Source organism: Desmodus rotundus, chromosome 10 (genome assembly GCF_022682495.2).
Source record: "Desmodus rotundus isolate HL8 chromosome 10, HLdesRot8A.1, whole genome shotgun sequence".
Lineage (NCBI taxonomy): Eukaryota > Metazoa > Chordata > Mammalia > Chiroptera > Phyllostomidae > Desmodus > Desmodus rotundus.
Genome location: NC_071396.1, coordinates 76,583,231 through 76,597,376, shown reverse-complemented (window position 1 = coordinate 76,597,376; position 14,146 = coordinate 76,583,231). Strand labels below are relative to the sequence as shown.

The 14,146-nt window shown below is 44.2% G+C and overlaps 1 protein-coding gene across 3 annotated transcripts in view; it reads left to right on the top strand.

Annotated features, from left to right (window-relative positions):
• The window catches only part of ANKRD29 (ankyrin repeat domain 29), a 43,914-nt gene that overhangs the window by 27,448 nt on the left and 2,320 nt on the right, over positions 1 to 14,146 (top strand). Inside the window, exons 7-9 of one of the 3 annotated variants that reach the window (XM_053912464.2) lie at positions 6,386 to 6,484; positions 8,019 to 8,114; positions 10,345 to 10,443. In XM_053912464.2, coding sequence (XP_053768439.1) covers positions 6,386 to 6,484; positions 8,019 to 8,114; positions 10,345 to 10,443 — 294 coding nt within the window. Of the gene's footprint in view, positions 1 to 6,385; positions 6,485 to 8,018; positions 8,115 to 10,344; positions 10,524 to 14,146 lie in introns of all 3 variants that reach the window. The other 2 variants (XM_053912465.2, XM_053912466.2) reach the window with 2 other exon arrangements.

Here is a 14,146-nt window from a genome sequence, read left to right as displayed (position 1 = left end):
TCTTGCAATTACAGAGCTATTAAGGCTTCATTTACCAACATGTGCTAAACCAGTTAATTGATACACAAAGGAACAGAACGGCAAAATAATACAGGCCTCACTTAGAAATGGTGAAAAACCATCCAAATATAAGGCCTTATAGCTTCTCTTACACAGGAACTATTTCTGCCCTAAATGATTTGTTTTTAACAGAACATTTCGGGTTAAGGTAACTTTACTTTAAAGGTAGTTTGCTAGGGAAAAGTCAAACCGATTTCTTACCAGTAAATGACCCGCAGGCAGGTCCCACTGTACTGTGACCAGCTCTGACAGCGCCTGTGTGCTCACGTAATGAATAGCTGTGGGGACCTTAAGGCTGATCCAAGTTCTTGACCACAGGGTTTTTCAGTCTATAGAAGTCCAGGTGTATGAGCAACCTAAGAAAAGAAAGAGCCATTGGGCAAAGTGGGTTTGAGATTAGGAATCCCGAGTTCTAGATCCAGCTCTGCCAATAACTAGCTGTGTGGTTTTGAGCAAATGAATCAGCCTCTCTGGACCTCTCTTCCTTCCTCTGGAACTTAGGAGGCTGCGTAGGGTGATCCTGATGATCTCTTCAAGCCCCCACATTTTTGATGATTGCTTTATTTAATGTTCGGTCAGTATTTCTTGAGAACTTAACATGTGCCAGACACTGCTATGAATGTAAGATTATGTTTTTAGCATTTTAAAGATATTTGTAGGTTTAGATAGCCTCAGGAATATTTCTGGAAAAGGAAACTTTCAGAAATTTGACTGGTATTGACATTTGGGGATTTGAATATAAGATTTCTTGTTGGTCCTTATTTTGACATTGTTGATTTATTCTTAATCAATGGCCTCATTTTACTGACTAAAAAGAATTGGCTATATTTAGATTGTGTAAGTTTGATTTAGAGGTCATTATTGAGGATACCACTGGGAATTTAGAAATGAGAGATTATCAAGTCAGTCTGTCTATCTGTCTCTATGTGTGTGTCTCTCTCTGTACGTCCTTCTGAAATAATTTCTGGTGTTTTAACAAATCTATCTGTAAAATACATTGTGTTGTTCATGTGCCTAAGGGACTGTTTGTAAAAGCCATGTTGATGTAAGGTTATATTTCAAAGGTTGCCTGGATTGTGTCCATTTAAACCTAAATTGGGTCACATGGTGATGACATTGAAACCCAGGAGTTACAAGTGAACCAGCATTGCAATGGGAGCCACAGCACACCACAGTGTTTTTCACTCCCCAGAAGCGAGGATAACCTGGCCAAACTGGGTGACCTGGCCTGGGAGTGGGGGTCTCCACCCTCAGGTCAAGGAGCAAGTGACATGCCCCTCCAAAGACTGTCTAATGCGATTGTTCGGAATTTTGAGAGCCCAGCTCTGAAAAGATTGTTATTCAGGAACAGCGTGCTTTATAGCACAAAAATTGCTTGGGGAGTGGGGGTGGGAGGAGGAGTGATAGAATTTTTCCTTATCATGGAGTATATACTAACCCCACTATACCCTCTGTACCCCACAGGTACCACTTACCTACAAAAGCCATGATCTTTTTACTACCTGCCGTGAGCTTATCAATAGAAGGTTCTCTAACTAGGTCAGACTAGCCCAGGTTTTGTCTTCTCTCAGAGAGTAAACTCTGCATATTTAATTCCATTCCAAGAAAACAGGTAGTATCACAAATGTGGCAAAAGTGGTATCAGTCCTGGCCGACTTTGTCGCAAGTTATGAGGAGGTTAAAAAAAGGTGTAATTAAAAATTTCCATTAAAATGTCCTGCACACCCTGGCCAAGTAGTTCACTTGGTTAGAGCGTCGTCCCAATACACCAAGGTTGCCGGTTCAATCCCTGGTCAGGGCACATGCAAGAATCAACCAGTGAGTGCATCAATAAGTGGGACAACAAATTGATGTTTCTCTCTCTCGCTCTCCCCCCCTTCCCTCCCTCCCTCTCTCTCTAAAAATAAATTTTAAAAAATGAAAATGTTCTGCACATGGTAGAATATTATATAGGCAGGGCATTTGGAAACCAATGTTTTATTCTGAAATCTCAGCTGACACGTTGTCAGAAAACTCTTGAACTTACAAAATAAGGGCAAAGATATTTGCCTGGTTTAGTCTCTTTATATTTCTAATTAATACTTTTTGCATTGCCATCCTATGGAGTTCTGACATTTTATGGCATATTGTGACAGGATATTAACAAAGTTGCCTTGAAATTATTCAGCTGACACTTGATCTGAGCTGCTGAAATCTGAACAGTAGGAGAATGACTATTCCCATAATTCTATCACTGACACATTAACTGAAAGCCTATTTAGTACTTTTGTGAGAGGGAATGATAATTACAAAACTAGCCACAGGCAGATTTTGGAAATACTAAGTTCTTGATTTGAAACTTGAAAAAAATTTCCTTCTAAGTTGTTTCATTTTTTTAAGATTTTATTAATTTTTAGAGAGCAGGAAAGAGAGGGAGGGATGGGGAGAAACATAGATGTGAGAGAGAAACATCAATTGGCTGCCTTCTCGTACCTGCCCTGCCCTGGGGCCAAAACCACATTACTGGACAACGCCCAACCAACCGAGCCACACAGGTCAGGGCTGAGCTGTTTTAGATAAAGAGGTTAAGAATCACAGAGATCATTTAAATCCACAGTCAATCTAAAAACTCATTTTCCATTCTTTTATGTGTCCTTACCAAGTAGAGCTGATATGAGTCAAATCTACTTTATAAAGGATGAAAGATGTAATTTTCTATACAACACTAGCACTTTTCACAGAGAAGACGTTATTGAAATATTTCTCAATGAGAAACAATGTTAGTTTAAGTTCAGCATTTGACCCAATGTTGTTTTCTTGAAAGTTGCATGTGGAGCCAAACATTTCCTGGAGAAAGCAGAAGTAGGATGTTAGGAACACCCTTAAAGGCCTCACATTTCAGATATTAAGGCCATTTCCTTATTCTTTAACAGCCCTCATTGTTATTCCTCCTCACACGGAGCCAAAGTCTCCCTGTAGTTCTCAGCCCTCAGTCTTCTTTTTCCTGGGAGTGCAGAATGAGGCTAATCATCTTCCCCTGGGTTTGTACACAGGGTAGATGACAACTATCATAACCACATGAATCTTCCTCAAGCTAAATGTTCTATTTTCTTTTTGTTAAAAAAAAGTGCTTTAGAGGTTATAACTTCTACTTCATGGTGATTTATTCAGTTTAATATACTTTGAAGTTATATATTTTTGTCAAGAAGTATTCAAAAACTTACATAAATATTTTAAATGCTTTTTTCTACTCCAGTTCTCTCCAAAACTCTACAAAAAAGAGCTAAAGTGACCTAGTTTCCATCATTTTCATTGTGAAGTCATCTTCACAATGAAGATTCTGACCGTTACAAGGACAAACAAAGAGAAAACAGAACTTGAGGTATACAGAAGAGGAAAACCTCTCTTGTTCATAAACTAGATAATCGACTTATGAATAATTTGATTTGGCATAATGCTGTAACTCATATTCAAGTCCCTGGGTTCAGAAACCAGATTTGGAGAAATTATCACCAGTAATGAAATACACAGGTGTCCCCAGATCTCATTGTACCGATCATTCCCGCCTGCTAACCTGTTATCTCATGGGGAAAGTGGAGGAATCAAATTCAAGACAGCACATGGAGGTGCTTTGTAAGCAAAATACAAATTAAGGTATGTACCCTTGTCATGATGAATAACATTCAGATTCAGTTACCATTTTCTAGGGATCTGTTAGCCAGTACTCGTGCTCAGCACCTTTCTGTGTGTTTCCTCATTCACGAGTATCGCTGTGAGGCTAATATTTTTGTGGAAGCAGACACTGAGACAGAGTAGTAATTTGCCTACGGTCAACCAGGAAATGGTGGTATCTTTTTCCACCTACCAGGACTATTGCAATCAAGGTGATAATTGAGTGTTAGCATTACTGTTATGATATTAATAGTTGTTCCCAATAGAGCACCTCTCAGCACTTTTCTACATATTAGTGTCAATTAATAGAATTTTACTAAAAACAAGCCTTCAAAAAGCATCAAACAGGCCCCTGACAGCCTTTCCTTGGCTGCCCTCTGGTGGCGATATCAACAAAGAACAAATGAACCCAGAGCAGATAAGGAGAGCGAAGTGTCAACACCCGAGCCCTGGAACACTGTTTATGGAGCCTAGATCCCTTCTTCTGCCTCCTGGGGCCCACCCACACCCCTAGGGTCCTGCCTGCTGGATTTCTCACCCTGCCGAACCAGCCACTCCTGTCCAAGCCACTTCCATCTACCTGGAATTCCCTTTCCCCTCGCCCCCTGGCAAAATCCTAGTCCTCATTCAGGACTCAGCTCAGATACCAGCACCCCATCTGTGAAGGTGACCCTGAAACCCCCAGCAGTAAGTGGGCCCCTTTCCTGGTTCATCCAGGGCACTTTTGTCCGTATTTGATTGTAGCATTGTAGTCGTATTGAAATGTCCATGTCTCTTCTGCACTGGACTTGGTTCCTTTGATAACAGGGATCATGCCTTATTTTTAGTACTCTGCCTGAGACTAAGAAGATGCTTAATCATTGTTGGATGGTTGAATGAATGAATGGGTCTCCTGAATTGGGAGAATCCAATTAAATAATGAATAGAGATGTGCTTTGTAAACTAAAAAGTACTGATTAAGGATGTACTGATGTAGCTAGTGGTAAATAATACTCAGATTGGAGCCTGTTTCTCAGAGGTCCTTGTGCAAGGATGAAGTAGGGCAAGGGCATCTCCACACCTCTTCCACGCCTTGTTTCAGCTGCTCTTCCCCACGTCTCCCCCAGACATCGAGGTGCCAGTGTCCTCCTACTGTGTCCCCAGTGCCTGCAGATCCTTCTTGGCTCCTGATTTGCCATCATCCACCACCCCACTCAAACGTCTTTGTCCTCCACCCCTCTGCCAGGACTGCACTAGGCAGTAATCCCGTGCCTGCTGTGACTAGGACACTGGCATTGAAATTGCACACTCCAGCAGAGAAAACGAAACCTTGTATCCTGTAACTGAATTCATCTTGTTTTTCAGCCCCTATTCTCTGATGAGTAAGTCAGTTTTATCTGACCCAAACAGCCTCTCTGGGCCATATTATCTTAATTACCCTGGAGGTTAAATTTAGTTCTGGATCCTCCTCCCTCCTCTTGCCCTACTCAGAGGTCAGACTGTCACCTGGCACTGGGGTAGGGGTGGGGGTGCTCGTGTCTTGTGCTGGCTTGTCCAGCCTCTGGTCCCTGAGCTTCCTGCGCTGGTCCCACCACACACTGGCCCTGCCATCATCTCTGTTGGTGAGACAAGACATTCTGTGATCTCATCTTCCAAGCTCCAGGCGTACTCCAGGCCACCATTCACTTAGCCCTTCCAATTTCCCACAGGCAGGCAGGGACCCCCAGGCACTCAGCTTCCTAGCGATGTGGACTAGGAGTACTGGGGTGCATACAACTCCCAGTCACTGGAGACTCGAGCACCAGCCAAAATGCAGTGCTTCTATAAGGGACGTGCAGTTTTCCTGGGTTCTATCCCAAGAACAGGAGAAAATCCTTCCCTATCTGGAATTCACCATAATTTATCTGGGTATTTCTACCACCCCTAGCTTATGCAACCCAGATTCACCCCCTGGGGGGTGGTAGAGGGGCACAGGGACCCTCCCAGACTTCAGCCCCTCCACCCTCCCTCTCCAGCACATCGGGCCAGCAGAGAAGGGTTTCCTGTGCTCCTTCCTGTCCGGCAGGAACCACCCTGCTGTCGAGCTTTCTCTGTCCCGTGAATGTTTTGCCTTTTCTCCTCGGAGTAGGACATCTCAGCCTCCTGGCCTGATGTTTGCAGGAAAAGGGTCATTGGGGGAATAACACACAGGAAGTATTACCCCAAATGTCGTCCCGCTATAATTAGCTACTGGGAAGCACCTCGCAGAAAAGACGATATCCCTAAAAATTATGTGGCCAGACGAATTCGGGACACGAGAATGGAGGACTGGGAGAAGGGTCCTTGTCCGACCCTCAGAGCCCACCTTGCTCTTCTGTGGGCCTGAAGGGCGCCTGCTGAGCGCGAAGGGTGCCGGTCTCGGGGGGGGGGGGGGGGGGGGGGATAAAGACAGGCTGGCTTTTCCTATCCAGGCTCCTCAAACTTAGTTCTGCCACTCTCTGTGGCGAGGGGTCCTGCCACAACACGGCTGTTTTATCAGCCGAAATCCAGCCGTGGCAAGTACTCAAGCAGTCCAGGCACTGCCGAGTGCCAGTCTGTGTAACTGGGTTCAAATCACCCTCTTCGTTTGCTGGCGAGGAGTTCTTCCCAGGTGTTAACTTGCTGCTGTGTGGATGCTCTGTGGTCTGCTGGGGTCCCAGGTGTGCTCTCGCCGCAGGACGGGACGGCGCCGCTGTGGATCGCGTCTCAGATGGGGCACAGCGACGTGGTGAGGGTGATGCTGCTGCGTGGAGCCGACCGGGACGCAGCCCGCAATGTGAGTTGGAGCGACAGTGGCACGGCCCAGGGGCTCCGGGTGAAAACACAGGCACTGAAGCTCCGAAATGGAACTCAGCTTGGTCTGCAACTCAGCTGGGTTTTCTCCCAACCTCCACCTGCTGTTTAGTGGGAAAACAAAGGAAAAGTATGAATCCGTTGAAACTTAGCAAGTGCTGCTCAGTCTCTCTAAGGAAAAAAGCTGTGTAATTGCTTGGACATGCTTGTGTCCCACCGCACCCCCCAGCAGACTTCCGGATAAACTACGGGATGGGGGATGTGAGAGCCCGGGCCTGGGTCTCTCCTTGGGGGGATGTCCCTGGTGGCTGCATGTCCAGCTGCCACTGCACTTCCTGCTGGCACTGGGCCACAGCGCAGCTGGCTGAGTATGGAGATGGGGAGTCTGTGGTTTGGGGTCCTGCCGTGCTGCAGGCTGGGCCTCACCTGGTCACCCCCAGTTACACATTCCTGCTCCACATCCCCTGTTGGCCTCCACTTAACCTCTGCTGGTGTCACCTAACTCTGCCTCCGTATGTCCCACAGCAGGCCATGCCCCATAGGAATTCAGAGCAACTTGCTCCTTCCTTCCTTCCTCCCTTCCTTCCTTCCTTCCATAGTGTCTGGACTTTTGTCCTTGGTGTTACTCCTGCTTATGTGACCCTCCTCCCCTTTCCAAGTCAGAGCTCAAAAAGAGGAAGTCAGAAGGCACATTCCTGGCCACTTCATCTCCCTTCTCCCACTCCCTCTTTCTTCTTCCCACAGACCCTAAAGCCAGAAAAGAAAAATCTTCTTTCCCATTCTTTCTTCCTGCTTCTAGTCAAGCCATTGGCGCTGGCTGGGCGGGGTTTTTCCTTTACTACAGGAGGATTCTGCAAATCCTCCTCCAAACACAGCACTTGCTATGTTAAAGGGAGAGAGAAAAGAATTTGGAAAATCTCTTCTCAGGCCAAAAAGTGATGACAGAAGTGGAATGTTAATGTTTGAACATGTTTTTGCATTCTTTTTTTAAAAAGAGATTTCAATTTATCTATCCTCTTCCTCCTCTGCCCCCACCTCCACCACCACAGGCAAACAGGTCACTGAGGGCAGATTAGAGCAAGGTTACTTACAAGAGAAGACAAAATGAAAAACATTTAAAATTTTAGAATACTCAATACAGTTCAAGAATTCTTTAAATCAGTGCAAACAGCTCAACAATTAACTTCTGCTAAGTCATGAATGCAGAGAATGCCTCTTTAGTCCATCTATGTCCTAAAAATATGCTCTTGAACTTACCCTTGTCCCTTACCCAGTATTCTGAGTGGCTGGAAGAGTGTGGATTCCCAAGTGGCAGGGTCCTAAGATAATATAAGAAGTCACCTATTTTGCCTGGTGCTCTTTTACACAGAGATAACTGCTCGATGTGCTCTGAAGTGCCCCTAGAATAAGAGACAGTGAGAGTCTGTGCATATTCCTAGTTCTCAACTCACAGTTCAGTCTTCAGCCAACACGCACAAACATTAATGGGCAACTTTTGTTTTCTTCTGTCTGCCAAGGATGGTACAACAGCATTACTGAAAGCAGCCAACAAAGGGTATAATGATGTTATAGAGGAGTTGCTGAAATTCTCACCCACCCTTGGTATTTTGAAGGTAAGCACTGAAGTGAAATTTTGCCAATCTTGTAAAAGAAGGAAGTTAGAAATTCAGAGTTCTATACTTGGGACTGTGGTAGAATCTGGGTATAATTCACATGGTTAGTTGTATGCTTGAAAGAACATACCTACGACTTCTTAATGATGGGGATTTGTGGATACTGGTAAAAATGAGAAGGTGGTAAAAAGAATGAACCAGAGTATGTCAGTAACCTAGTTTTTCAGAAAAAAAAAATATTAGACATCGGTAATGAAATTGCTACACTGGAAAGTCAGCCATGTGGGTATGTCATTGGAGGGTTTGTTTTAGGATCTGAGGCATCCACAAATCCTAAAACACATGGCATTTGTCCCCCAGAACACGGGGACGATGTGTTCGTGTTCCTTCTCTTCATTATCTGGAGCGAAGAACCACATCGTTAACATAGGTGAAATAAAATCAGCCTCCAGCATCTGGACGCCTCAAAGAACATGTCATTCTGGGGAGCTGGGTCTTCCAGAAGCAGGGCCCCAAAACTCTTCAGTTTTAATCAGTTGGGACTGAAATATTTCTAAACTATAGTCTGTACCAGGGTTGGCAGTCTTGTTCCACAAAGGGTCAGGCAGTGAATATTTTAGGCTTTGTAGGAAGTACAGTCTTTGGAGCAACTGCTCAACAAGCTGCCATTGAAGCACAACATCAGGCATAGAAAAATGTCTTGTAAAAAAACGGTGTGGCTGCATTCCAATGAAACTTTATTTATGGACATTTTGTTTCTAGAATCTACTATGGACACATCACAAAATATTTTTCTTCATTTGATTTTTTAAAAATTCTTAAAAAATTTGCCAGGACATAGAAAAGCAGGCAGCAGGTTAGATTTGGCCTACAGGCCGCAGTTTGCTGACCCCTGGTGTACACTCTTCTGTTTTCTTCAGTAGAGGACACCAGGCCTGTCCTAAACTCGGACGTGGCTTAGCGCTTTCTGAACCGCACCCTCAGCTTTTATTGATGTGTATAAAGTGTTCTTGCCTGTGAGTTGACCCCAGAGGCCTTTTGGACTTCCTGATTCTGATCTTTGCATCTCTAGGCTCCATTCCTGCTGTCAGCTGTTGTCAGGGAGCTGCCTCCTCTCCCCTGCCCCAGTGAGCTACTTCTAATCTTGCATGAGCTTGGAAGCCAGAAAGCCGCACTTGTTAATAATGTTTGTAAAGTAAGAATAGTCTGTGAAAGTGAACTTCCTATAAATAAAAGAAATGAGCTTCAGAAATGGACTTTGCAATATCCAGTCTCATTTCAAACAGCTCTTTTTGGCTTGATTTTGATTTTTGGCCATGTTGCACATAGGGGCAATGGATAGGTTGGTTACAATTTATATAAGTGAAATGTTACCAGATTAGTGAAATACCCTGCATATTATCAAAGCAAACATGGAAAAATGCTACTTTGCTAGAATTTTTCCCTGGGCATGAAAGTTTGCTCTTTTACAAAATAAAGTGTTTCTTATTATAATTAGTTTGGAAACTAAGCTTGCATTTAGGTGCTATACACAGATCTATGTATCTTCTGGAACAGATGTCATATGATTATCGTTGTATATCAGGTTTGTGATGTTCTCTTCTCTCCCCTTCCGTCATCTGCCTACATGGTCGCACATAGCCACTTCCTTCTTTCAATAAACATTTGTACTAAATTTCATGGGATGTCAGCAACCTTTCCACAAGGCCCTGCTCTGCTCAGAAATGCTCTGACTCAGGGCTCAGGGGGCATTCTTCACCCACACCCTCTTGCTCTCATGCCCTGTAACTCCACAGCTGCTTTCCTGCCTACCTGGGTGAGCGGAGTGCATATAGCAGGCCAGCCCATTGGCTAGTCAGCCATTCCTGCAGTCTTGCTGGAAATGGCACACCCAAAGCACAGTCTATATGCAGGGAAAATGCGTTTGACAGTATTGCAGTTTTTTCCACAGCAAGTTCTAACGTTTACAAAACTGACCAGTGATGGTGAGGTCATGTGCACCCTAGGGCAGATTTATTTCCCCTGTAAAAGAACACTGGCGCTGTGTACACTGCCCAGCTACTGTGTACCTGAGGCCGCTGTAGTAGAAACTGATGTGACTTAGAACATAAGGAAGAGTAAGGCTCCCTTGTTACAGTTTCAACACTCAGGCTGGTTTATGATGACAGCCAAGCTGAGTGCTGCTGGCTGTGCGCTCACTCCTGACACACACATTGTCGTTTTCTCTTAGAATGGGACATCCGCCCTCCATGCGGCAGTGCTCAGCGGGAATATTAAAACAGTCGCGCTGCTCCTGGAAGCAGGGGCAGACCCCGCCCTGAGAAACAAGGTACTGGCCTTACCTTACGCATCTTTTAACTCCAGTAGGCACCTATGTAAAGAGATAAAGCAGCGTCTACCTTAACCAAGGTAATTTCTCTGGCCCCCATCACCATCCTCCTACTTCAGCATAGTAATGGCGTGCAAGGTTGTCTTTAGGTTGTGAGAATGATGCTGAAATCCTTTATCATCAATGGATTTTCAGCTGACAGTGGTGCAGAGAGGCAGTAGTGTGGGGAGTAGGGTTATGAGTGTTCTGTCATCAAAGAAGTGTCCTAAACATGTCAGCACTCTGTGGTTTATCTCCATCCTCCATGAGTTGGGTGTTCACATGTTGAGAACTGCTAGTGCCTATTTGGTGTCTACCTGGGGAAAGGGTTACTCTTACATTGTTAACAGGACTTCGTGCCACTGTTACAAAACCAACCCACATTTTTTATAGCTCAGAATCCTTAGTTGACAGTTATTCCAAATTTGGGAGTGGAAGATGCACAGTAGCCATAGGGAAAAAAATGTCATTGTATTTCCTCTTCTGCAACATCTGCATAAGCAGTCAAATGAACAGACCGGGGTGGGGGTGGGGGCTGTAGCCTAGGAGAGGTCTGGAGAAAACACACTGAACTACTTACTTTTGGAGGAGGAAGTAAGGTGGGGCTTATTAATAGGGCAACATATGAAAAGCAATTTTTATTTTATATTTACCTACTATTTGAATTTTTAGAAGTGTCTGCTACTGTGTTAGATTTTAATAAGAACAACAAAACCATAGAGTACAGCATGACATTCGGAAAAGAAACTATTAAGAAGTACAATTAAACAACATGCCAAGGCCCTCTTCCATTCCACTGCGTATGTGGAATTATTATTTCTTCATTCCTACCATTGAACTGTTCAAAGACAGACTTTCTGCTTGTCTCTTCCTGGAATACTGGATTTGTTTTCCATTAGCGGGCCTGGCGGAGTGATAAGGCAGCTGAAATGAAATTGCTGTCTTATCTTTAGACCTTGCACACAGACATCCTAAAGGAAGTAGTCTTGGTTGCTAAACCAACCGGCCCTGGATTAAGGCAAGGGGAAAGCATTAGTACCTGTATATAGAAACTAAATAATGCAATTCTTTGTGTTTCCTGGGATCTCTGCAATGCTGGCTATGGGGACTTCCCAGTGACCAGAGTGCTGGGCTTTGGACCCTCCCTAGAGCTACTTGAATATATAGCTTTGAGGCAGATGTATGAGGAGAGGGTCACCAGTGGCCCCAATAGCTGCCCCCACACTACAGCCATCCCCATGGGCGCAGGGGTCCTGTGTTCCCGATTCCCCCAACTGAGGATGCAGAACACATCCCCCAGGAGCAGCAGGACAGTAGAGTGGCTCGCTAATGTCCTGTGATGAATGTGGACTGCGGTCCTGCTCCGTAATGAGTAAGATGGCTGTCGGGGGCTAGCCTAGGCACTGGTCCTCCTCACAGTCTCAGCCTCCGCAGCCTGAGAATTCAGTGGGGCCAACAGGGAGACAGGAAGAATGAGCCCAGGTTTTTAAAACTATCTGGTTGACACATGGAACAGCGATGTCACTGACAAAAGACTGACAACACAGCTTGAAAGTATAAAGCTTATTTAATGATAAAAGACATCGGCATTCATGGAGTTAGTCACACACCTTGCTGTCACACACACACTATAGCTTGACGGGCTTGTGGGCAGAAGTACAGCTTGTTAGATCCCCTCTTCTTCCTGGCTGTGGAGGACCCTCTGACTGCCTGCCAGCATGCTCACCAAGGACCAAAAAACAATGCAAAAGCAGTTAGTTATTCCCGAGTGGACTCTGAAACTGGACTCTGTTTACCAGGAGCATTTTTCTGCAGGCCCAGGCATTAGACCTGTTCAACTCCCACTCCTGCAGGAACTAAGCTAATAGAATTTGACCCGACCGAGGGACCTCTAGTATATAGTAGCATAGTGTGGTAATTTCCTGTCTGTGTCAGTCTTGCATCAGTCCTTTGTGATGAGCTGAGCTACAGGTACAGGACATGCTGCACAGCAGGCCACGTCTGGTAAACTCACAACTCCCCACAAGTCCTTGCATAATTCCCAACAAGTGAGGTCCTAGCCAGCAGGCGGGGGTCAAGGAGCAGTATCCACCTAGAAAGCGGGGGCTTCAGGAGCTTCACCTAGGATCAGGGTCCCAGGTAAAGCAGCTGGGGTTCCAGGCTCTGCAGCCAAAAAAAAATATGTGAGTCAGGTAACATCTATAGCAAAGCCCTCTCTCCCATTCTGGGTGCCTGTCTACACTTTAATTGCCTCCCCTGAAATCCCAAGAACATTCTTCTTATTCGTCTAAAACAACAATTCTCAAAGTGTGGCCCATGGACCCCTGAGGGTCCTCAGGTCCCTTTCAGGAAGTCTAAGGTCAAAACAATATTCTTAATACAAGGATGTTATTTGCCCTTCTCCCTGCGCTGACATGTGCTTTCACACTGGAAACGCCCATCAAAGCAGAGGCGGCAAACTGTACGGCAAATGATTTTACAAACCTTTGTGAGTTCTTTCACAAATTTTGTAAATTATTTTACAAAAATGTGGTTTTACTTAAGAACATCTTTGGTGAATCGGTAAACAATTTTAATTTTATGAAATCTTGACCCATGCTCTATGTCTTTTATATTCTGTGTGACGGAATGGGAAGTATATGGAAAGCACTTCTGCCCACTGAATGCAATCGTTGTCCAAAAAAAAAAAAAAAAAAAAACCTGTGCAACTGTTGGAATTGCACAGTGAACCATCATGTTTTTAACTGAACATCATTTTGACTTGAAAGAATGACCCGTACCCACCGTGTGAGCCTAACAGCTTCCTAACACTTAAAGGGTTGTTGCTGTTGTTGAATCAGCGGTAATACTGATGAATGTGACCTTTTGATATCATGTCATGAAACGTGTCAACATTTGGAAGCTCTGCACAAGCCAGTGAGCTAATATTTTCTAAGTGACCAGTACATGATGTTATAAATCATGCGTGGGTAAAAAAAATCCACCTGTACCTAGATAGACCTGTGGATTTGAATGTTACAGAATACAAAAAGTTCATTGCTATGGTTTCGAATCACACACTGCAGTTACCTTTAAGCAGCTACCCCCTGTCCTGTGTTGGTGTTACATCAGACAAGAATCTGTACAGTGATCTGAAAGGCCATTAAAAGGCCCCTGTCTTTCCTGACTTACCTACCCATGTGAAGCTGAGCTTCCTAAGCTTCAAAACAAAGCAAGGCAACATATCACAATAGACTGGATACAGAAGCAAATATGAGAATCCAATTGTCTTCTAATAAGCATTACAGAAATATGAAAAATTTTAACAATGCCACTCTTCTCACTAACTGCATTTTTGAAAATTTGGTTATTTTTCATAAATATGTCATGTATGTTAACCTGTAATGGGTTTGTTATTTTTAATAAATTAACAAATATATTTTAATTTTTTTCAGTTTTTGTTTCCAACAAGGTAACAACAAAAGCTCATTGGGGTCCTCAATAATTTTTAAGAGCGTAAAAAGATCCTCATACATTTAAGAGTGTAAAAAGATCCTCATACATAAGATCCCCCTATGCATTTATTGCATATGTTGGGGACTCACTCCCTAAACAAATGCGTAAGGAATGTGTGTCTCAGCAGCGCTGTGAAAAGAAGGGACATACAGTGAGACAGGTAATGTGG